The sequence below is a fragment of the Microcaecilia unicolor genome, unplaced genomic scaffold (assembly GCF_901765095.1).
Source record: "Microcaecilia unicolor unplaced genomic scaffold, aMicUni1.1, whole genome shotgun sequence".
NCBI lineage: Eukaryota > Metazoa > Chordata > Amphibia > Gymnophiona > Siphonopidae > Microcaecilia > Microcaecilia unicolor.
The window spans coordinates 23,033-46,544 of NW_021963816.1; the positions used below are offsets into that span (position 1 = coordinate 23,033).

The 23,512-nt window shown below is 42.5% G+C and overlaps 1 protein-coding gene across 1 annotated transcript in view; it reads left to right on the forward strand.

The window, feature by feature from the left end:
• The window catches only part of LOC115459660 (acyl-CoA-binding domain-containing protein 5-like), a gene marked incomplete at its 5' end in the record, with an annotated part of 40,715 nt that extends 18,542 nt beyond the window's left edge, over positions 1–22,173 (forward strand). The window contains 3 exons of the mRNA XM_030189466.1: positions 17,912–17,965; positions 19,214–19,323; positions 19,653–22,173. Of these exons, the coding sequence (XP_030045326.1) occupies positions 17,912–17,965; positions 19,214–19,323; positions 19,653–19,665 (177 nt within the window). The remainder of the gene's footprint in view (positions 1–17,911; positions 17,966–19,213; positions 19,324–19,652) is intronic.
• Between the last annotated feature and the right edge of the window lie 1,339 nt (positions 22,174–23,512).

The window sequence follows — 23,512 nt, forward strand, 5'->3', positions numbered from 1 at the left end:
GAGGAAAATCATAAGAGACCTACAGCCTCTACTCCAGGAAGATGAATTATTGAAAGAGATATTCCCATCCCCACCAGTGCTGGCCTTCCGACAGCGACCCAACTTAAAACACAAGCTAATCAGAACTAAACTCCCAACACAGACTGAAAAGGAAAAGAAGGGCACATTTCCCTGTAATATATCCAGCTGCAAGCTATGCCAAAACATTTCACAGGACCCCACAGTCATTCACAAAGGAAAAATATTCAACATAAAGGAATCTTTCACATGCTTATCTTCCAATGTGGTATATATCATTCAGTGTAAAAAATGTAACGAAGGATGCTATATTGGAGAAACAGGCCAGATGCTTAAGACAAGATTTAATCTGCACAGACATCATATAAAGATAGCCGGTGCCAGTCAGGTTCCCACCCCGGTGGGCCAGCACTTTACAAGACCAGAAAACTGCACCAGTGATTTCATAGTAAGAATCCTGAAAGGTAACTTTAAAACAATACAGGAACGTAAGACCTTTGAAGTAAGAATGATTGAATATTTTGACACCCAACAGACAGGACTTAACAAGGATCTGGGTTTTCTAGCCCATTATAAACCATAAAATTGTATTTCTCTGTTTATCACCCTCCTCTCACCTACCCACACCCATCCTGTTAGAATATCAATGAAATGCTTTGATGTCCCCATGCATACCTCCTACCCACCCCCACCCTGTCAGACTGTCAAAGTAATGCTTGGATGTTTCACTTACTATCTGCTACCACATTTGCTTATTTCCGATCTGACGAAGAAGGGCAACCTTCAAATGTTAATCATGAAATGTATTAAGTTATGTCCAATAAAAAAGGTATCATCTTATTTTCTTTTCCATGTTTTATTTTGTTTGATTTCTATTGATAACCTTAAGAGTGGACTAACACGGCTACCACACCTCTGTACTTTAGTAATGCTCAAAAGCACGTATCTGTAAACGCTATCATTTTTGTTACTGTTCATTCTAATTGCCTCTACCAGCAACTTTATTTGGAGCAAATAACCCCTGCCTAGTCCCTCTCCCAAGGGGAAGAACTTCAAATGTCCCCCATTGACTTTTATACATGCTTCCAGTTTTTTATATAGCAATTTAATTCACTGAATACAATTATTCCCTAAATCCATTTGCTGCAGTGTCCCTGCATGAATTCATAGCTTAAGCTCTAATGCCTTTTTGGCATCAATTCTTAATAGCATGTATAGGTGTACTTTGTTCTCAAATAGCGAGTGGTTCTACTGCTGATTCATTGATTTGCTAACATTTTCCCATGGAAGAACTACAAACTGTCCTATCCTTGCCTTCTCTGTGGATCACAGAGATCCCAGCCTGCACTGGGGCAATGGTGTGCCCTTCAAGAGATTGAACAGTCATACCACACATCTGACTACCTCACCCTGATAAGTCTTGTAAAATCAAGCTGTGAACCTTTATAGTACCAAGGATTCATCTCCTGGCAGACCCTTAATGATCCATTGTTTTTTTTTTTTTTTTTTTGATTTATAGAAGTCTTTATTGAACATTGTTAATCAAACACAACCAATAACCATCTTTACTTAATACAAGTAGATTATACAATCTCACCACCAGGCCAGGTCATTTTAGTCAATGTAACAGACAAACCAGCAGACAAAGTAACAATGTCATATTAGGAGCTCTGTATACTTCAAACTTTTAGTAACATTTTCTTTTCAGTACTAAAACCCTTAAACCCCCACCCCCTTCTTTTCCAGATACCCTCCCTCCCTAACAAACAAAAGGACAACCCCCCCCCCCCCCCCTCGTAACCATACTATTTATTCTTTCAGTGCCTAGTCCTGACACTAGATGCAATCTCTTTAGAAAAGTTTTCCCAAATGGATTGCCATCTACTCATCTGTTGTTTCCGTTCAGCCCGCAACCTCTCCATCTCACATATATATCTCAGCTTAGCAATCCATTTAGTTAGTGAAGGAACCCCTGCCTGCTTCCAGTGGGCTGCTATAACCACCCTCGCAGCCCCCACTGTCTGCTGTACCAATATTTGTTGATGTGGTTTTAATCCTGGCGGCTTAGCAGTGAACAAAAATAACCCAGAAGACCAAGGGACCTCACAACCCACCCACTTCTGCAGCCTTCTTTGAACTGATTTCCAAAATGCACGAATTTTTACACAGCTCCACCACACGTGCCCCATAGTTCCCCGCTGACCGCATCCTCTCCAACACAACCCCGAGGTGCTAGGGAATATTTGTTGGATACGGTCCGGTGTGAGGTACCACCTAAACAGTACCTTCACTGCGTTTTCTTTGAGTGGCACGTGCGTAGACACACCTGCCGCCGCTCGCTCTATTCTCTCCCACTCGGTCTCCCCCAGGGTCACTCCCAGCTCCTTTTCCCATTTCGTCCTATGCAGAGTATAACCAGGAGCCTGTGCTATAATATTTCGATATAGGTATCCAATCAGGCCCCGTGAAACTACAACTTTACTACATATCTCCTCCAAATTCAGCCGCTTTCTTTGTAATTCTTGCCTAACAGCCTTTGTGTTAAAGAAATGGTGGACCTGACAATATGCAAAACTATCCCCCTCCGCAACAGAATATCTCTGCTGCAAGATCGTGAACGGTAGCATGGAATCATTTTCAATTAATTGACCCCAAGTTCTCAATCCCTCACTGTACCACCTAGTAAAAGGCCCCATGATACTCCCAGGCAGAAACAGAGGATTAAATGCTATGGGTGCCATCTGAGTCAATACACAGTGTCCCCCAGGAAATAGACTGTCCCAGTAATGGAAAGTGACACATATGGACGGGCACACTTCCTGTCCCAGAGCCCGAAAGGCCCCGGGCAACCACATAAGCGCCCCCAGCGGCCTGGACCCCAGTGAGTGCTGCTCCAAAGATATCCATTGTCTGTCAGGATATTCATGAAACCATTCGATAGCGGCCTTCCCCTGAGCAGCCCGGTAGTACCAATTGAGATTCGGAACACCCAGCCCTCCCTTTTTCTTACTTTGATAAAGAAGCTGACGCGCTAAACGTGGACGCTTGCCTGCCCAGACGAATCGCACTATAGAGTCTTGTAAAGAGGCAAGAAATCGTCTGGGCATCAACACAGGCAGCGCTTGAAATAAATATAACAGCCTGGGCAGCACGTTCATTTTAACTACTGCTATCCTACCAAACCAGGAAAACTCTTGAGCCCCCCATCTTTCCAGGTCTGCCTTTATGGTATTACCCAACCCCTTGTAGTTAGCCACAAATAACTCAGAGAGGTCCGATGTTATATTTACCCCTAAATATTTAATCCGCTTAGTAGCCCATCTAAAGGAAAACGTTGCCTTCAGGGAATCCACTTCCTCCGCCAAGAGCGTAACATTAAGGGCCTCGGACTTTGTCATATTGACTTTAAACCCCGACACAGCAGCATATTCTTCTATAAGACGCATAAGAATAGGGAAAGTAGTCAACGGGCGAGAAACGTAAAGCAAGATGTCATCTGCAAAAAGGGCCAACTTATGCAAGGTATCGGCTATTCGCACCCCTGAGATGCCCGGTTACAGCCGCATCTTTGAAGCAAATGGCTCCATGACCGGGGCAAACAGGAGCGGTGACAAGGGGCATCCTTGCCTAGTCCCCCTATGTAACATAAACAACTCTGAGTTACTCCCATTGACTCGTATACATGCCTTAGGAGCATCGTAAAATGCCTGGATCCACCTCCTAAATTGATGTCCAAACCCCATTACCTCCAACATTTTATACATGAATGGCCAGTGGACTCTATCGAAAGCCTTCTCAGCGTCCAAACTAAGAAGGCACAAAGGTTTCCGGCTTCTCTTTGCCAAAAACATAAGATCTAATGTACGCCTAATATTATCCATAGCTTTACGATGAGCCACGAATCCCACCTGGTCTGGGTGAATGAGTGTCGGCAGCACTGGCGCAAGTCTATTCGCCAGCACCTTTGCCAGTATTTTGACATCTGCATTCAGAACCGAGATGGGCCTATAAGAACCACACTCGGCTGGGTCTTTCTCTGGTTTAGGCAACACCGCGATCCAGGCTTCCATCATAGATGAGGGTAACTTCTCCCCACCTCCTACTTGGTTGAAGAGGTCAGCTAGTAATGGCGCCAATTCAGGGGCAAACTTTTTATAAAATTCGTTAGGGAGTCCATCCAACCCTGGAGATTTGCCAGATGGCAAACCTTTAATAGCCTCTTGCACCTCAATTGGAGTGACTGGCTCATCTAACAGTTCCCGATGCCTTTGAGCGAGGGAGGAAAGCTCACCATCTGCCAAATATGAGTCAATAGATTCCAAAGAAGGGGCAATCTCCTGGGCATATAATGCTTTATAATATTCCATAAAGCGTTTACGGATCTGCACTGATGTTGATAACATTGTGCCTCTATCATCACGCACTTGCTTCACCGTACGATCCACCTTTTGTCTACGTAGCTTTATAGCAAGAAGACGGCCTGCCTTATTGGAGAATTCATAGGCTCCCACCCTGCGCCTATCCTGCACCCAGCCAAGTTGTTCCGAATATATAGAGTCCAGCATCATCCGCTCTTCTCGCAGCTGTTGTAAAACCTGAGGGGACCTCTGCGCCTTATGCTGCCCCTCAAGTTGTTGTATACACTCCAGACAGCGTGCTATTTGTAACCTACGCACTTTAGAACGCTTACTGGCGATTTTTAAGAAATAACCCCTTGATACCGCCTTCATGGCGTCCCATACTATGGCGTGCGAGGGTACAGAGTCTATATTAAGCTCCAAGTACTCCTTCAACATTTCTCGATAGCCCACCCCCACCTCTGACTCCTGCAATAGGCTAGTGTTCAAGGCCCATCTCCTATCTTTGATTTCAGCCCGTATACTTGGCAAGGATACCCACACTGGAGCATGATCTGAAATAGTCGCACTGCCCAACCCCGCGGTCGGCCCCCTTTCTGCCAACACAACATCCACAAATATATAGTCTATACGCGAATATGAATCATGAACACCCGAATGAAATGTATAGTCCCTCTCCACCATATGTGTCAGTCTCCATAGGTCCAAGGTTCCCAAGGAATGTACCAAAGAGTCAAGAGCTAATGTCTCTTTTTTCCCCCCTTCAGATTTGGCATTTCCAGAACGATCCAAGATGGGATTCATAACTGCATTAAAGTCACCCCCCAGTATTAGAGAGCCCTTTACAAACCCTGCCAATGAGTTCTTTACCTTAGCAAAAAACTCTACCTGCCCACTGTTGGGAGCATACACAGAAGCTATCGTCAAGTCCACCTGCTGAATTTGAACATGCATGAAGATAAAACGCCCTCCCGGATCTTTCTTAACTTGTAATACCTGCGCCCCCACCGATGAGTGTATCATGATCGCCACTCCACATGTTTTTGAAGCTGCCATGGAAGCACAATAGACCCCAGGGTAACCCGAGCAGGACAGAAGCCTTTCATACTTGCGGTTGAGGTGTGTCTCTTGCAAGAGAACCACGTGCGGCTGGAGCTGCTGCAACTCTTTATATAGCTTTTGCCGCTTTTGAGGCATATTTAGGCCCTTCACATTATAAGATAATACCTTTAAGTCCATACTCATCATCTATTGTGACTAGTACTTGCATCCTGAGTATGTTGCATTAATTCACCAATCCCAGCAACTATGTTTCCCGTAACCAGCATCAGACCTACCCCTTGCACCCTACATCTTCTATCCCGCTCCCACCTCTGTTCTCTCTTCCTTGTCCCCTCCCTCCGCCCCCCCCTCCAATAGAGGACCCCATGAAACCCTCCCCCCTCCCTGCCCTCCCCCCTCCACTTCCTCCCCCCCTGCCATCCACCCACCAGTCAGTGTCAGCTGACACTGAATGGGATTACAGAGAAAGCAAGCTACAGACCCGAAAAGCCACCCTTCACCCCCCCCCCCCCCGCAACAATCACACACCCCAACTTTGATATACCTTTAGCAAATTCTACCAATTCACCCACTACCCATCCATCATATCAAATTATATTACCATCTGAGCATAAACCAGCGTCCAAACTGAAGAGCATGTCCCAAAGCATTTGAGCTGAGTTTTACAGCAGACTCGTGCTAAACACCTCAGTCACGTTACTTAGGGGCCTTCTGCCCAACTCTCTTCCATTTCTGTAATTTTGCTTTCGTGGACGACGCCATCTCTGTTGGCGGAGTCGCCACGCTAGTCAGACCCGCTTCGTGAAGGCTCTTCCATGCGTCCGCTACCCGGCGAAACCGGAACTGTTTACCTTTTAGTTCAAAACATACCGCAAAAGGGAAACTCCAGCGGTATGCAACCTTCTCCTTCTGCAGAATCTCCAGGACCGGCTTCATTGCCCTTCTCTGAGCCAAAGTATATAACGATAAATCCTGGAAGACAGTTACTCGCGAATCTTTGTATTCCACTGTGTTATTTTGGCGAGCCCGTTGCCAGACTGGGTCCTTGAAGGTGTACGACGCGAAGCGCACCACTACGTCTCGTGGCCGGTTTCCCACTGCTTTGCCCAGAGAGCGGTGCGCTCGCTCGATCATCATTTCGGCAGAAGCACAGGTCTCACCCAGAATTTGTTCGCACAAGGTGCGTATGACAACCGGGACGTCCTCTCCGCCGCTGCTCTCCGGTACCCCACGAAATCTCAGGTTTTGTCGACGACCCTGATTTTCGAGGTCGTCCATTTTATATTGTAAATCCTCGGCTTGCTCTGATAACTGAGAAATGCGCGATTCCATCGCCGCACTTGTTTCAGCCTGCTCTTCCGTTCGTTCCTCCAGGGCCTCCAAGCGGCCACCTAGCTCCCGTAAGTCAAGGCTGATGGCGTCCACATGTTCCAGGATCTCCAGACGGGAAGCCTTAATTTCTTCCCGTATCGCTTCTAGGCATCTGGTTAAATCTTTAGAGTTAGATTTCTTTTTTTGTGTTAAGCTTCGTTGATCCACTTGAGAGGACGCTGTATCTGAATCGGACGATCTCCGTGGTTCCGGGGACGTATGGCGGGACAGGCCCTTCGCCAACTGCCGAGTGGAATGCCTCTCCCCCTCTCGATGCTGCTGCCCCGATAATTTGCTCATCGTGGTCAGCAAAGCTCACTCTCTTCTGCCAATTGAAGAAACGGCAATATTAGGGTGGATGGGCACGGATAGTGGCTCGATGGTGCGGGAAAGTGCAGGAGCTAGATGTTCAGGCAGCCATCTAGCCTCGTGACGTCACTTCCTCCCCATTGTTTTTTTTTATTTTTTTTTTAAATATGTTTTAAAATATATTACGGGTTGTTTGATTTTATTTGGTTGAATGATTTATGTCCCTTGTATGAATGGATTGTTTGTCTGCTTTCCTATAATTTTATGGAGTTCTTGTAGCTAGTATTTTTTGTTTGTTTGTTTTATATAATTTATTATATTTATTGTGAACCGTTCTAACTTGCTTTGCAAATAGTGACGGTATAAAAAAAGTAGCAAAATGATAAAGGCTGGAATCTGCTCATTCAACAGCTGTGTTTTATCTGGTGGTATGGATACTGTATTATATTTACCATATTAGGCAATGACCAGAGTCCCTAGAAAAAGCAAGTTATGCTGGGAAAGGTTGAAGAAAAAAAAGGGCACAGAAGATGAGCAGTAAGATGGATTGGCACAATCACAATGATGAGTGCTCCATTAAAAAGCCTCCTCACACAAATAGAAGACAGGAGAAAGTCAATCTGTACGGTAGACGGGAGTCAGCTTTGACTTGATGGCAATTTCCATATATATGCAAATATAAACCAAGATTTTATTGGCCACAAAAAGACATAAAAAATTGAATCTTGGTTTATATTGAGGCCTACCTTTCCTCCCCCATGGCACCCAGTATTCCTCCTGTTCCCTCAGGTGTCTATCCTCCGCCCGCACCCCCCCCCCCCCCCCTCAAGCCTACAGAACAGCTCTAGTAGTCCAGTGGCAAGCTGGGGCAGGAGTGATCCCCGCACGCTCCTACTCAGTCAGTCAGTAAAAATGGTTCCCACGAGTTCCAGCAGCAGACATTTATATTTGAGTAATCAGTTCAAACAATGGATATTCTAACACCTGCTCTTTCCAATCACCTCCCTTACTGGTATATAGTTTCTCATAAAATTGTCTGAATTATTTCCAAAGCTTGGAGTCCTTATAAAGCAAAGTACTGTACTTCCCTCCCTTCTTGAGTTTTGGATTGTAGATTGAAAGCTTCAATCTTGGCACCAATATCCTGCTCGCTTTATTAGCAGATTCATAGTATTTCTGCGTGACCCTCATTCCTAGAAGACATTAATTGTAATTTAATATCTCACTATATTTTATCTTTGCTTTTTTTCAGTTTATTTTTAAAGTCATTGTGGCCCTCTATAGATTCTCATTCCAATTTACAGATCCTATCAAGATCTTCCCATTTCTTTGTCCACATTCTAGAGGCAATTCTATAACAGGATGCCACAATGTAGGTGCATACTTTCCACAGGCAGTGGAACACTTAAGTGTTCTTATGGAAGACTAGCATATGATGGCATTGTTGTGCCTAAATGCAAGTGCATGCATTTAAGACAGGTTAGCATAAATGTGATATTTACATGCATAAATTACATTTTTCTATAAACTAAGCGTGTAAATGTCAGCCCTGACAATGCCCCCCCCCCCCCCCTGTGAACACCCCCTTGTATTTACACACTACATAAGAACATAAGAGTAGCCATACTGGGTCAGACCAATGATCTGTCTAGCCCACTATCCTGTTTCGAACAGTGGCCCAAGCCAGTTCACAAGTACCTGAGAGAAACCCAAATTGTGGCAACATTTCATGCTACCAGTCCCAGGGCAAGCAGTTGCTTCCCTATGTCTGTCTCAATAGCAGACTATGGACTTTTCCTCCAGGAACTTGTCCAAACCTTTTTTAAACTCAGATATTCTAACCGCTGTTACTACATCCTCCAGCAAAGAGTTCCAGAGCTTAACTGTTCGCTGAGTGAAACAATATTTTCTCCTATTATTATTTCCATGTAACTTTCTTTACTTTTGGATGTGTAAAAAATCGATTTACTTCTACTTGTTCTACACCACACAGGATTTTGTAGACCTCAATCATATCTCTCCTTATCCATCTCTTTTTCCAAGCTGAAGAGCCCTAACCGCTTTAGCCTTTCCTCATATGAGAGGCGTTCCATCCCCTTTATCAGTTTGGTTGCTCTTTGAACCTTTTCTAATTCCGCTATATCTTTTTTTGAGATACGGTGACCAGAACTCAACGTGATATAGCGATACAGAGGCATTATGGTATTTTTGGTCCTATTCACCATCCCTTTCCTAATAGTTCCTAGCATCCTGTTTGCTTTTTTGGCCACCACCGCACACTGAACAGAAGATTTCAGCATAGTATCTACACCGACACCTAGATCTTTTTCTTGGTTGCTGACACCCAAGGTGGACCCTAGCATCAAGTAACTATGATTTGGATTATTCTTTCCAATATGCATCATCTTACATTTGGCCACATTAAATTTCATCTGCCATTTGGATGCCCAGTTTTCCAACTTCCTAAGGTCTTCCTGCAATATTTCAGTCCGCACATGTTTTTAACAACCTTGAATAGTTTTGTGTCATCTGCAAATGTAATCATCTCACTCGTTCAAATTTCCATATCATTTATAAATGTTAAATAGCACCGGTCCCAGTACTGATCCCATGTGGCATGCCATTGTTCACCCTTCTCCATTGAGAAAAATGACCATTTAATCCTATTCTCTGTTTTTGTCCAATAACCAATTCCTAATCCACACCAGAACATTGCCTCCTATCCTTGGTTGGCATCTCTAGATGAGACTAGGAACTTTTGTTTCTCCGTGGCTGGAGGGGTAACCAGACGGGAATAAGGCTGCCTTCTGTTGTCTCTGATCCAAAAGAGGCAAAGGCGAAACAATTTGTAGTCCACCATAACCCTTCGATGTGGCAAAGGAAAGTTTATTGAACATACACAAACCCAACACAACCAAATTGTGGCAGGTGCCTGCATTAAGGTGTGATTTTTACGTATAAAATTAATAAAAATATAACTTTAAAATGTAACAAATACAAATTAAGTTTCCTTGTTTCATTTAGGTGAAGCCATACAAATAAAAAAAAAACCATGAATGCCGTAAAAGGCTATTCCAAAATATCTTTTTAGTTAATACTATCAATACACTTGCATGATACAGCTTCATGATCGAAATACATAGTGCTTTTTTTGTAGGAAAAAAAGATACCAGTACTCATTATGGGCGGGGTCACCATCTATGGCTCCATCCCTATGGTAGCCACACCCCTTATACCAGCCATTGTGCATATAAACAGGTATCATTGAAAATACTATACCAGTATAGGAGAAAAAAATAACTTGTGATTTTTTTTTCCATTATAAATAATTTCTGTAAGCTGTTACAGCTCCAGTATACCCAGTGCAAAATAAGACAGCAGATGTAAATTCTCAAATTGGACATATTCCAAACACTAAAATGAAAATAAAATGATTTCTGCCTTTGTTGTCTGGCGACTTTGTCTGTTCCCTTAACTCCGTTTCCAGGGCTTCCTTTCCATTTATTTCTTTACTTTCCTCCTTTCTTCTTCATTTCTTGTCCTACATCCATAGGTAAAAGCTGGGTCCTCCATGGACTTGACTGGAGGAGGTATAGAGTGTATCCAGCTTTTGCCTATTTTCTCCATCCATGTGCAGTTTTTCTCCTCTTTTCCCTTTCCCTCATCTCAGTCACTATGCATCTCCTTCCTCTTTCTTCCCTCGCATCCATCCATGTCCAGAATTTCTCCTCTCTCCTCCCCTCCATCCATGTTCATCTCGCTTCCTTTCTCTCTCCTCCTCTCCATCCATGTCCGGCATTTCAACTCTCTCCCCTCCCCTCCATCCGTGTCCAGAATTTCTCCTCTCTCCCCTAAATCCGTGTGCATCTCCTCCTCTGTCTTCCCTTCCCTCCATCCATGTCGATCATTTCCCCTCTCTGCCTTCCCCTCCATCCATGTGCATGTCCTTCCTGACTTCCCTCGTCTCCATCCACGTCCAGCATTTCTCCTGCCCTCCCCTCCATCCATCTATCCATGTCCAGCAACTCTCCTCTCCTCTCCTCCCATCCATGTCCAGTGATTCTCCTTTGCCCCTATCCTCCCCTCCCATCCATGTCCAGAGATACTCCTCTCTCCCTTGTCCGCTTCTCCCATCCTCGTCCAGCGATTCTCCTCTGCCCTCCCCTAACCATCCATGTCCAGTGATTTCTCCTCTCTCCCCTATCCTCCCCTCCCATTCATGTCCAGTGACTCGCACCAGCCTCCACCTGCCCCCCTCTTCAGCCCCCAAGTTCCAGTTCCAACCCCAGCCCCACCTACCCAGCTTCCCAATAGCCCTCCTTTCCGTTCCTGCCGCCGCCCTTCGTTTAAATCTTTTATTTTACCTCAAGTCGCAGCGGTGGCAGCAGTGAAAGCAGCAGGCTTGCCTCCAGCCTTTCCTTCCCTTATAGTGCCCCACCTTCTTCTGATGTATTTCCTGTTTCCGCAGGGGTGGGACACTGTCTGAGAGGGAAGGGAAGGCTGGAGGTGAGCCTGCTGTTTAAATATTTAAACGCAGGATGGCAGCAGGAATGGAAAGGAGGGCTATAGGGAAGCTGATGGTGGGCAGATGAGCCAGTCCTGGGAAAAAAAGGTGCCAGTACACCATACTAGCATGTACTGGCACAAAAAAAGCACTGGACATACATAGATCCAACATAGATATTACCAAACTCTTAACAGTTGGTAGAAAAATGATTGTGTGTATTTTGCTTTATCAATCTCTTGAATTAATCCTACACGTAATCAGATTTTATATCTCTTATATGTTATGTGTTATCTATCCTTAATCAGTACAGTACTATATAAAATGTGAAGCTTATGTATTATGATTCATTACAATACTATATAAAGTGTAAAGGTTTAATACTGGAATAAAATTTGTATACTAATTCAAGAGAATTATCTCAATATATCGATATGTTATCTTTCTTCTGAATCAATTAACACATACTGATGTGTCAATTTAAACAGATATTCAAATATCTTAGGGCCCTGTTTACTAAGGTGCACTAGTGTTATTATCACGCTCTAACACTAGAGACACCCATATGTTCCTATGGGTGTCTCTAGCGTTAGCATGGCTTAGTAAACTGGGACCGTAATGTTCTCTATTGTGATCTTAGAGATGGCAACTGCACCAAGTGGAGTCGCTGGTGGACATCACTGTAATTTTAATCATTCCACAAAGGAAATACTTTTTGTTATGTACTCAATTATTGAAAATCATTCAAACGATATGCAACAGAAAATAAAACTGGTTCAACTAAGTGATTTAAAAAAATAAAAAAGTGGGGGAGAGGATATACATGGGGGGAGAGGGAGTAAATCTGACTTTCTTGGGGGGCTCAAGGTGAAACTGCGGTGCCAGGGGTATGACGGGGGTGTGGCAGGTGTTCTCTTTTTTTTTTTTTTTTTTTTTTTTTTTATAATGGCAAATATGGTAACCCTATATTTATGACAGGTTACGGGTTGTGACCCAAAGTATGCCTGTGGCTGTCACAGTGTGTCAACAACTCTGGCTGTAGCATTGGGCAGCAGATGCAGTGTCAAAGTCACATCTAGTTAAACTGCCCTTTCAATGCAAGTGTCTCTCTGGAGAAGATCATAGTAGCTTGGTGAAAGAACTGGGGGGAACTGAGCCACAGCAGTTGCCAGAGGATAAGCCAAAAGCCTTTGGTCATCCATCTTCAGGAGACTGCTGATTTAAAGAGACAGCAGATGGTCAGAAGTCCCATTCTCAGGTACACCAATCTTCCTTTTGTGCAGAAAGGAAGTCGTCCTTTCAGTTAGCTAGAGCGCCCAGTGCCTCCCATTCTTCTCTTCCTCTGATGGGAGAATGTCTTCAGGTGTTTCAGGAGGTGTGTGCCAAAATCACATCAGAACAGTGGGTTCTGGATAGTCTTACTGACAGTTACAAGTTGGAGTTCTCCTGCCCGGGTGCTCCTCTCATCTTTGAAGTCTCCTTGTTGTAAGGGAACCAAGGAGGTCGAGGTTCAGGTCTCTGTAGATTCCTTGCTGGCACTCCGGGCCATTGTTCTAGTTACCCAGGCCAAACAGGGAAAGGCAGATACTTCATTGTCCCAAAGAAGGATGGCACCTTTTGTCACGTCTTAGATCTAAAAGGTCTAAACTGCTGCCTTTGAGTGTCCCACTTTGATATGGAAACACTAAGAGCAGTCATAGCCTCAGCTCGTGGGAGAATTTCTTACCGCATTTGATCTCAAGGAGTCGTAGTTGCATATATCCATATGGCTGCGGCTTCAGCGGTTTCTACATTTTGCGGCACTAGGCCATCACTTACAGTTCAGGGCTTTGACTTTGGTCTCACCATGAAACCAAGAACATTTACTAAGGTTGTGGTGGTGACAGCCTTCCTTTTGTCCCAGGGAATCAGAGTTCACCTGTATCTCAACCACTGGCTCATTTGTGTGTTGTCCCATTTGGACAGCGTGGTAGCAACAGACAGAGTTGTCCATCCTCTGCAGTTGGGTTGGATGATAAATTTTGAGAAGAGCAGACTAACTCCATCGCAGACACTGGAGTATCTGGGCATTCTATTCAACACAGCAAGGGAGAGGATCTTCCTCATGGAACACAGGAGGTTGAAGCTGGTTAAACAGATTTGCCGTCTCCTTGGTGAAGGCAGGCTCAGGGTCTAGGACTACATCCAGGTTCTGGGGCTACGACAGTAATGATAGATGTGGTGCCATGAGTAAGGGCTCATATGCTGCCTTTGCAGGAGACTCTTCTCAGCCGCTGGTCTCCCGTATCACAGAAGTAGGACATCCATCTTCCTTGGACACTGGTTGCCAGAAGGAGTATGCAGTGGTGGTTGTTACCCAAGAATTTGACCATTTGAGCTCCCTTTCCAATAACACAATGGGAGGTGGTGACAATGGACGCCAGCAAGTCGGGTTGAGGAACTCATTACAAGTTCCATCTGGCACAGGACACCTGGACAGAACAGAAGTCTCAGTGGTTGAAAAAATTGCTTGGAGCTCAAGGCAATGAGGAATGCCTTATGCAACTTCACTCCCTTTCTGGCAGGGGCCCTGTCCAAGTTTTCTCCAATAATGCGACTTTGGTGATTTGTATCAACAAGCAAGGCAAGACCTGCAGCTGTCCGATAGCAGTGGAGGCAACCTCCCTTATGAGTTGGGCGGAGAAAAATCTTCTCTGTGTGTCAGCAGCTCACATCGCTGGGTCCTTAAATGTTGAGGTAAACTTTCTCAGCAGGCCTTCCTTGGACCCAGGTGAATGGGAAATATCCAGCCAGGGTTTTCAGCTGATAGTGGACTAATGGGGTTTTCTGCTTCTGGACTTGATGGCGATGAAAAAGAATGCCAAAGTGCCCAAGATATTCAGCTATCGGAAAGAACCGGGATTGATGCCTACTGCATCCCTGGCCAGAGACATATCTTCACTCCTTGGCCCATGGTAGGCTGTGTGTTGAAAAGGATCACATTGCACCGGGGTCGAGTAATTCTCATAACCCCGGATTGGGCATGGAGGCCCTGGTGTGTGGACCTGATTCATCTACTAGACAGGGATCCTCTCCGTCTTCCACAGGTTCACGGCCTACTGAAGCAAGGTCCAGTGCTTATGGAGGATCTATGCCCCTTTGGTCTTACAGCTTGGCCGTTGAAAAGGTTATTCTGATTCGGTCATTGCTACCTTGCTTCAGGGTTGGAAATGTGAGGGTGTGAAGGATGTTCAAAGGCTGGTGTTATGAGCACAGACTTTCTCCCTTCTCTGTTCAGATTGCACACATCCTATAGCATTTCTCCAAGTAGATCTTCAGAAAAGATTGGCATTGGGTTCTCTAAAAGTTCAGGTCTTGGCTTTGGCCTGTTTCAGCGGCCTGTTACAGCAGACATCTCTTGCAGCTCACTCAGATATTGTTCATTTCTTGTGGAGAGCAGGCTCCTCAGAAGTCTCCTTTTGAGACACTCTAGAAGGTTTCCTTGAAAGATCATATTCTAAAGACAGCTTTCTAGGTGGCTGTTGTGTAGGCACGTAGGGTTTCGGAGCTTCAGGCTCTTCTTGGGATCCATTTCTCCATTTTTTGGAGGTGGGGGTCTACCTGTGCACAGTTCCTTCCGAACGAAAATGGTATCTGCATTTCATCTCAACCAATTTGTGGAGCTTCTGTCCTTTCGCAGAGTGCTTAGAGTCCTCATTAGATATCTGGAAGTCATGAATGAGCTTCACAAATCGGACAGGCTGTGTTTTTTGGTAAGCAGAGGCTTGGCCGCATGGCTTCCAAGCCCACAATTGCTAGATGACTGAAGAAGATTGTGTCAGCTTATTTGCTTTCGGGGAAGCTGGCTCCTCAGGCCTTGCAGGTTCAATCTACAAGGCATAGAGCAACATCCTGGGCAGAGACTACCTTACTGTCTCCAGCAGATATTTGCAAGGTGGTGATGTAGTCAACGCTGCATTCCTTTGCTAAGCACTACAGGGTAGATGGTGCGGCACATTTGGAAGCCAGATTTGGGTCTTCAGTCCTCAGAGTGGCAGCACCAGGATCCCACCCACTCTAGAGATTGCGTTTAAACATCTACATGTTATGGAATAGTGTGACGTTACATAATGGAAGGAGAAATTAGGTCTTACCTGTCCTTCCCACTATTCCAGAGGCCCACCTGAGGTTTCTGAGATGTTTAGTTGGTGTAAAGTAATGGGTCAAATAATGACTGTCGCCTTGTTCTCTTACAGATGTCCAGAGATGAGAGAGGTCCACATGTGTTTGCTCATCTGGTTAGTGTTAGGTTAGCAAGTTGTTTAAGGTTGTTGTGTTTATTCTGAGTTTCTCCTTACTACTTGTCTACATAAATACTGAGGAGCTGGACTGGAGGCCAAGAGAGAGAGATGGCTTAGTTTTCAGTTCTCTATCTCCACTTGCTGGTGGTTGGACACAACTATCCCACAGGTTCTAGAACAGTGGGAAGGACTAATGGAAAGAAAATTCAGGTAAGACCTAATTTCTTCTTTCAATACTATAGTCAGAGAGAAGGTAAGGAATTAAGGGGTCATTTTATTAAGGTGTACTAACAATTAGCTCACACTAAATGCTAATAAGTCCATTTTATACATATGGGCTTCTTAGTATTTAGCGTGCATTAATCCCTTAGCACACTGTAGTATAAGAACCCCAAAGTATATCTTTTGCCATTTATGCATATATTTGTTTTTATTACATTTTTTTGTTTACATCAGTATTTTTAAAAACACTGTTACTGTGTGGTGTGCCCTTCAAACTATTCCAGGAACAGACAAGGGTCCAAAGTACATCATAGTGCTTTCACCTCAATTGACTTTAGTAATAACATTATAGTAAATATCTAGGTGTAAGATTAGAAAGAAAACATTTTGAATCTCACACATTCTTGTTGGTAACTCAGAGTATAGAAGTGTCCCATTTTAAACACTACTGCCATAGTTCGTTTCATTAATTTTTAACAATTTGAGAGTACAATGTGAATTTAGGCATCAACCCATGGCATAAGCAATACCTTCCCTATATATTTATTTTTCCAAATATTTTCATTACATCTATATGCCTTCCAAATTATTAATGAAGTGTATTTATTTATTTTCCTGTTTAGACACAAGTTGTCTTTTTTTTTTTTGTCATTTCTTGATAAGCCTTCTGTTCTTCCAGTTGGTATGTCAGATTTATAGTATGTGTTTTAATTGATTCAATTAGGTCAAAGATAACATACATAGGCATTTTGAAATAATTCTCTTGAATTAGAATACACATTTTTATTGCAATAGCAAAGCTTTACATGTTATAAAATATTGTTATGAATTATAATACATACTTTTATTTGAATACATAAGCTTCATATTTTTATGTAATACTGTACTGATTAAGGATAGATAAGACACATGGAGTTTACTAAGCCGCTAATGCAGCTGGCTGGCTGTCCGCTAGTGCCGACAAAGCCCATTCACTTTGAACTGTGTCAGCAATGCCACGCAGAAGCCGCTAGCACGGCTTAGTAAACAGATCCCATAATATGTAAGTGATATAAAATTTGATTACATATAGGTTTAATTCAAGAAATTGTGAGCTTTGCCCACTTTCTCAATCGTTTTCCACCAACTTCTAGTTTGGTAATTTATATATTGGATCTATATGTTTCTATCATACAGCTTATTGACAAGTATATTGATAGTAGTAATGATTACAGAAGATGTTTTTGGAATTTTATGTACAAATAGATTTTAATTTTCATATGCATATTTGGTTTCCAGTACATTCTTCATGTTCATCATTTCACAATGGCATTTGTTTTTCAACAGCATGGCTTAATCTAAGTTTCCTTGTTTTAATTAATTTGTATTTGTTACATTTTAAGTTATGTTTGCATTAATTTTATTTGCAGACATCACCCTCCTGATTCAAGCATCTGCTGAAACATGGCCATGTTAGGTTTGTGTGCATTCAATAAACTTCCTTTGCCATTCCAGTGGATTATAATCATCTTTCTTCATCCTCATTAACCCATTCTCTCTCTGGTCCTGAGCATGTATCACCTGTATTATGTGCCCATGTGCAGCCACTGTGTGCTGCTTGAACCTCGGGGGCAGTACACGGTCCATCATTTTAATGGGTAAATATTTTGCTATATAATACAATGCCTAGTATAAGCACCTTGTGATTGCATTAGTAAGGAATATTTGATTTTGGATATCAGGATCATAGATCACATGTTTTTGCTTTAATTGTTCACAATTTTCAAACTTTGCATTATATTTTATAGGCAAGATCAATAATGCTTCAATCAACTTATCCACCTTCCTCATCTGCCAGTAGGGTAAGATTGCAATCTGCTTACTAAGGAGGACATTTAAGATAAGACTAGATATGTCTATGAGATTAGTACATTACTTTAGGGCTCCTTGTATTAAGCTACGGTAATAAATGGCCTTAACGCACCCTTGTGCAGATCATTCCCATGCGCTAAGGCCATTTTTATTATGGGTCTGTAAAAACCCCAGTTTTCTATTTATTAATATCTGTGTACCAATGTTGCCATTAGCATGCGGCCATTTTTAAAGATTACTATGGGAGCATTTAAATACACCTATTTTGTAGGCAGTAAGGGCTCCCACATTACCTGTGCGCTAACCAGTTAGCATGCAATAATGTAGTAGGTGTGCTAATTGGTTAGTGCAGGAATGCCCGCTCTCTGCTCATGACATGCCCTCTCAAAAAAATTAAAAAAATATATTTACCGCACACAAATTTCAAAACTAATGAATGATGCTTTTAGCTTGTCCAACATTAGGCCATTTTGTTTTCTGTATTAGGCGCACGTTAATGCCTAATACTGCCTAGTAAAAATGACCTTGTGTAAGGTACCTCAACATGTACTCAGTTAAAAAAATTAAATAAAATTTAAAACAAAATAGAAAACAAAATACTGACTTATACAGAATGTATGCTGAGTGTAGTAAATAGTTAATTTGGAATGTGAATCACTTCCATCAAAGTATTAATACCACAGCTATCTCAGTGCTTGTGAGAATATCCAGCAAGCAAAATCAGATGTAGAAATCTTGTAATGTAGCTAGTAGGCAGGGAGAGTTGAGAGTCCAAGTCAAAATAAAGATAAGGCATCTTGTTTATAAAAAGTTCAGTGTCTGGATCTGTAATTATCTATATATATAAAAGGCACCACTGAAGCCTCCAGCCGGAAGTGTGAAGCGCCAGAGATATCCGGTTTCCCCATGAGTGAAGGAAAACAGCACAGCACGAAATCCCAGGAAACAGTGAAGGACTCAGAGGGGGGAGGGGAGAGAGATGCCCTCACTCTCTCTGTAACAAAAACACAGAACAGCAGGAAACAACACTGAAGGACTGGACTCGGAGGGGGGGAGGGAGAGAGGGCAGAGGGCAGGGACACACACACTCCCACATGCACACTCTGAAGAAAACCTTGCTAGCCCCCGTTTCATTTGCATCAGAAACGGGGTTGTTTTTTTTTTTACTAGTATATTGATAAATAGAATTTTGACTTAGTAGAATACACTAACGCCTTCATTTGTATTGTGTTGATTAGAGACCATCTTGGTGGCCCTTTGAGATATGTCCATGTACCCTGACGTTAGCTGTGTTATGGCCATTTGTTACCCAGTGGTTGGTGCACATATATTTTCAACGAAAGCGAAGGTAAAGTCTTTTTATGTATATACAGCTGAAATATGTCACATATGGAACTGTGAAATATTTTTCTCCAATGGGCTCTACTTTCTACCCCAGCTGCTTAGTAGTAAGGATGAATCTCATCTGACTTCCAACTTCACTTGAAAATTCAGTAGCCTTTGTAGTGTATTTTTAATTAGGGTAATTAAGAATATGAACCTCATGTATTCACTTCCTTTTGTAGGTAGTTATCATTAAGCAATATACAGCATAATATTTTATTTCAAAAGAAAAGCAAACAGAAATTTCTTTAAATGTGTTGACCTTTTTTTTTAAATTATTTTTTACTCTCACAGAAAACCAAACTGAGAAATTGCACTGTTTATGGTTATGAAGACCCTGAAGATAAAGCACTGGAAGATCCTGTGAGGCTGTTCATGAATCAGCAGTGGTTACTTTTGCTGCTTGTAATTACTATTTTAATAATTAGCTTATATGGACTAATATTGCTGATCCTTGAATGAGTATTAGCTACTGGGGTTGCAGTTAGAATACAATATATAATACCACCCCTGAACAATAGGAATGGTTTTTAAATTAAGCAATTTTAGAATGCAACTTTCCCAGTTAGCATTCCACCAAGACCTGTTTTAAGTTCATTGTATATCTCAGAAATGAAGTTACTAGTTTCATGAGAGACACATTGAAAGTATGGCATGGAAAGTTTTGTAATAGAGAATCTCTTAATTTTGAGATTAATTTGATAAAGGTGATCTCAAAAATGATTTATGCAGCTTACTTTGCAGTTTTGCAGAAAATTCAGGACTGCCTGCTGCATGACTTGGGGCCAAAAGTTATGCATTTAGGAGGAGAAGAGCTGAGGTTACCCAACTAATGCTGATATTCAGTGGTCTACTATTTACTACTACTATTTAGCATTTCTATAGCGCTACAAGGAATATTAACCTCGATGCTGATATCAGATTTTATTTCATGTTTATTTTGCTCAAAAGTAAGGCAGACTATAAAACTGCACATGCTGCTGCTCATGAGGATTCAAGTAGGATGTCACTTGCGATATTACAGACTGTTGTTTTAAAACAAATTTTATGTAGATTAAATTAGTGTTAATAGTGAAGAAATGTCCATTTGTACTCTTTTTCTATTTGCATAACTCTCCACCCCAAACACATGTGCGCACAATTGTTTTTAATATTTAGCAAATCGAGACAACAAGGAAATATTTTTATCTACTTCTCTGAAATGAATTCCACTACATACGGAACTGAATAGTGATATTTGCTTATTAACACCCTTAGCTACATAAACTGCAATATACTATTAGAGGCAGATCTGAATTTTGGAGTTAGGATGCAGAAACACAGCTAAGTATCCTTAACTCCTTGCACAATAAGAGCATTTAACTGTTGGGAAAGGGAACAGTGATTGAAGACCTAAAGCATGAACTACAGTGTGGTGCTTAAGAATTCAAGATAGCTTCCAACTGCAAACGAGAAGGTGGGGGTGACTAGTGCAGCAAAAGTGTGCAAATGTAAGCACAGTGTTGGTGCAGTGTCTACATACGATGCAACAACGGGTTTTGTGCAAAAGAGAACCCTGCGCAAAGCCTTGTGTTAGACACCAGCACACAGCGTATTAAAATCAATGGTAATGAAGTTATTTGCTACACCACCTCTAAGACAAGAAGTGAAGACTTTAAAGCTGAGCATAACTCATGGGTTTACTACCAAGTCTGAGGAGTTGTAGAAGGTAAGCATCTGTGAGGATTTAAAACCTGTGCCTTTTAGTGTGAGTATATGGGACCCACCAACTTTTTTCATTGCCTCCTTGCAGAGTATGGGTTAAAAAAAAAAGGGGGGGGGGGGCAGCAGTTCTGCACAAAAGGCAACCATAGTTGCATGCAAGTCTGAGCAGAAAAAGAAATTGGTTTCAGTATGCTTCTGTACAAATGCTGAAATGCTATTCTGCACATAACTATCACCATTGCAAAACTTTTATGTACAGAATTGCATTCCAGCAAAGAACCTTATACAATTTAGGGAGAGGACATGACATGTGCATAAGCGTATTACCATCACTGCCATTTGTCCAGCTTGCCTGCTAAATATATGCCTCCTGAACACTTAAAGAACACTGTTGGAGGAATTTGCAAATTAAGGGCTGAAACAATAGATCAAGTGATAAGTAAATGGCTTGCTATGGCTTTTAACTAGGAGCCAACAGTAGAGCTATATGTGTATACTTAGAGAAGAGCTTTGCTTATTAAATTTTAAATAATGCTAACGTGATGGAATCCTTCACCCACTGTTTCCATGTAACTTCCTTGAGAGAATAATCTGTTTCTGTGCTGAAATCATGAAATTGAATGCAGTGCGACAACACATTTGTTGTAAGGAGCAGCTGTACTCTTGATGCAAAACTCTTTCCATATCATCCTGCAAGACCAATCCAGACAACCAGGTTGTGCACATCAATAACTAACTGCCATAAAACACATCTGAGCAGCTTACCACCCTCAGCTCTGCTGTGGTAAGCAGAACTCTATTTATATAGGACCACCTTAAGAGTCACAACACTTCCCTCCTGTGATCTAAATCTTTACAAGTCCTTTATGTTCCAGGTTTGTCATTCACTTTCATTATGCAAAAGCATCTTTCTTGCAGAGATAAATAAAGTAGAAGTTGTACTATAACTGTTTGGTCTGATATAGGTATCTATTAAATTACAGTTATTTTAGAGATTAAACCTAGGTGCATTTAGAGTGTAAATACCTACTATACTTACATATAAAGGTGACACCTGCAGGCATAAGGTCTGTTGTAGTGATGTATACAGTTGGATACAGTAGGGTTGCTGGAGGGCTCATCATAAGGGGGTAACAGTGAGATGTGGATCTGGGACCTTTTATGTGAAGTTCACTGCAGTGGCCCCTAGGGTGCCCAACTGCTCTGCTGGGATGTCTGTGTGGCCAGTCTACTAGGAATGCTACCCCCCCCCCCCCCCCCCCCCCAAAAAAAAAAAAAAAAAAAAATCACAGTGGCTTATTTTTGTATGTTTTTCCCTTGGACTTTTTTTTTTCCCAAAACCATAAACTCACTGAGCACAAAAACATCTAGCAAATGACCATTTTTGGAAAAAAAAATGATTGGACTTTTTCCGGTTTGAAAATTGCCATGTTTGCAGCTGGAATTTTGGACATTTTTCGTAAAACATCCAAAATCAGATTTGGATGTCACATCGAAAATACCCCTCCACATGTGTCCTGGAGTAAACTGGATGCCCTAGAACCCAGTTCAAAATCTTTCTGACCTGGAGGAAACGTCATAAAATTTACACATTGCATATACAGTACAGTCTCCATTATCTAACGTTCGCTGATCCAACCATCCAGCATATCAGTGGCGTAGCCAGAAGTCAATTTTTGGGTGGGCCAACAGGTTGGATGGGTGGGCACTAGACAGTGGTGTGCTGGTAAATGTTTAACAACAGGCTCTCTCCCCGGTCCACCTCCCCCCCCCCCCCCCCCCCATCCACCTCCCCTCAAAATTGCAGAGCTGGCTATAGCCGGGGAGAGAGCCTGGGGGGGGGGGGGGCAATGCATTACTGTCTCCAGGAAAAAAAAATTAAATGATCCCAGGTTCCAATTTAATTCATGTTTAATGTGGGATAAAATGCCATAAATAAGTAAATAAATATAGACTTTTAATGTTGAGCACCTGATTCTCAAAGTGGACATATTCCAAACACTATAATGAAAATAAAATGATTTTTTTCTACCTTTGTTGTCTGGTGACTGTTTTTTCTGATCATGCTGGCCCAGTATCCGATTCTGCTGCTATCTGTCCTCTTAACTCCGTTTCCAGGGCTTCCTTTCCATTTATTTCTTTACTTTCCTCCTTTCTTCTTCATTTCTTGCTCTATATCCATAAGTAAAAGCTGGGTCCTCTGCAGACTTGACTGTCTAGTGGATCCAGCTTCTGCCTATTTTCTTCATCCATGTGCAGTTTTTCTCCTCTCTTCCTTTTCCCTCATCTCATCTCCTTCCTCATTCTTCCATGCCCTCCATCCATGTCCAGCATTTCTTCTCTCTCCCTTCCCTCTTTTCCATCCATGTCCAGCAACCCTCCTCTCCCCTTCCCTCCATCCAGCAACCCTCCTCTCCCCTTCTTCCACCATGTCCAGCAACCCTCCTCTC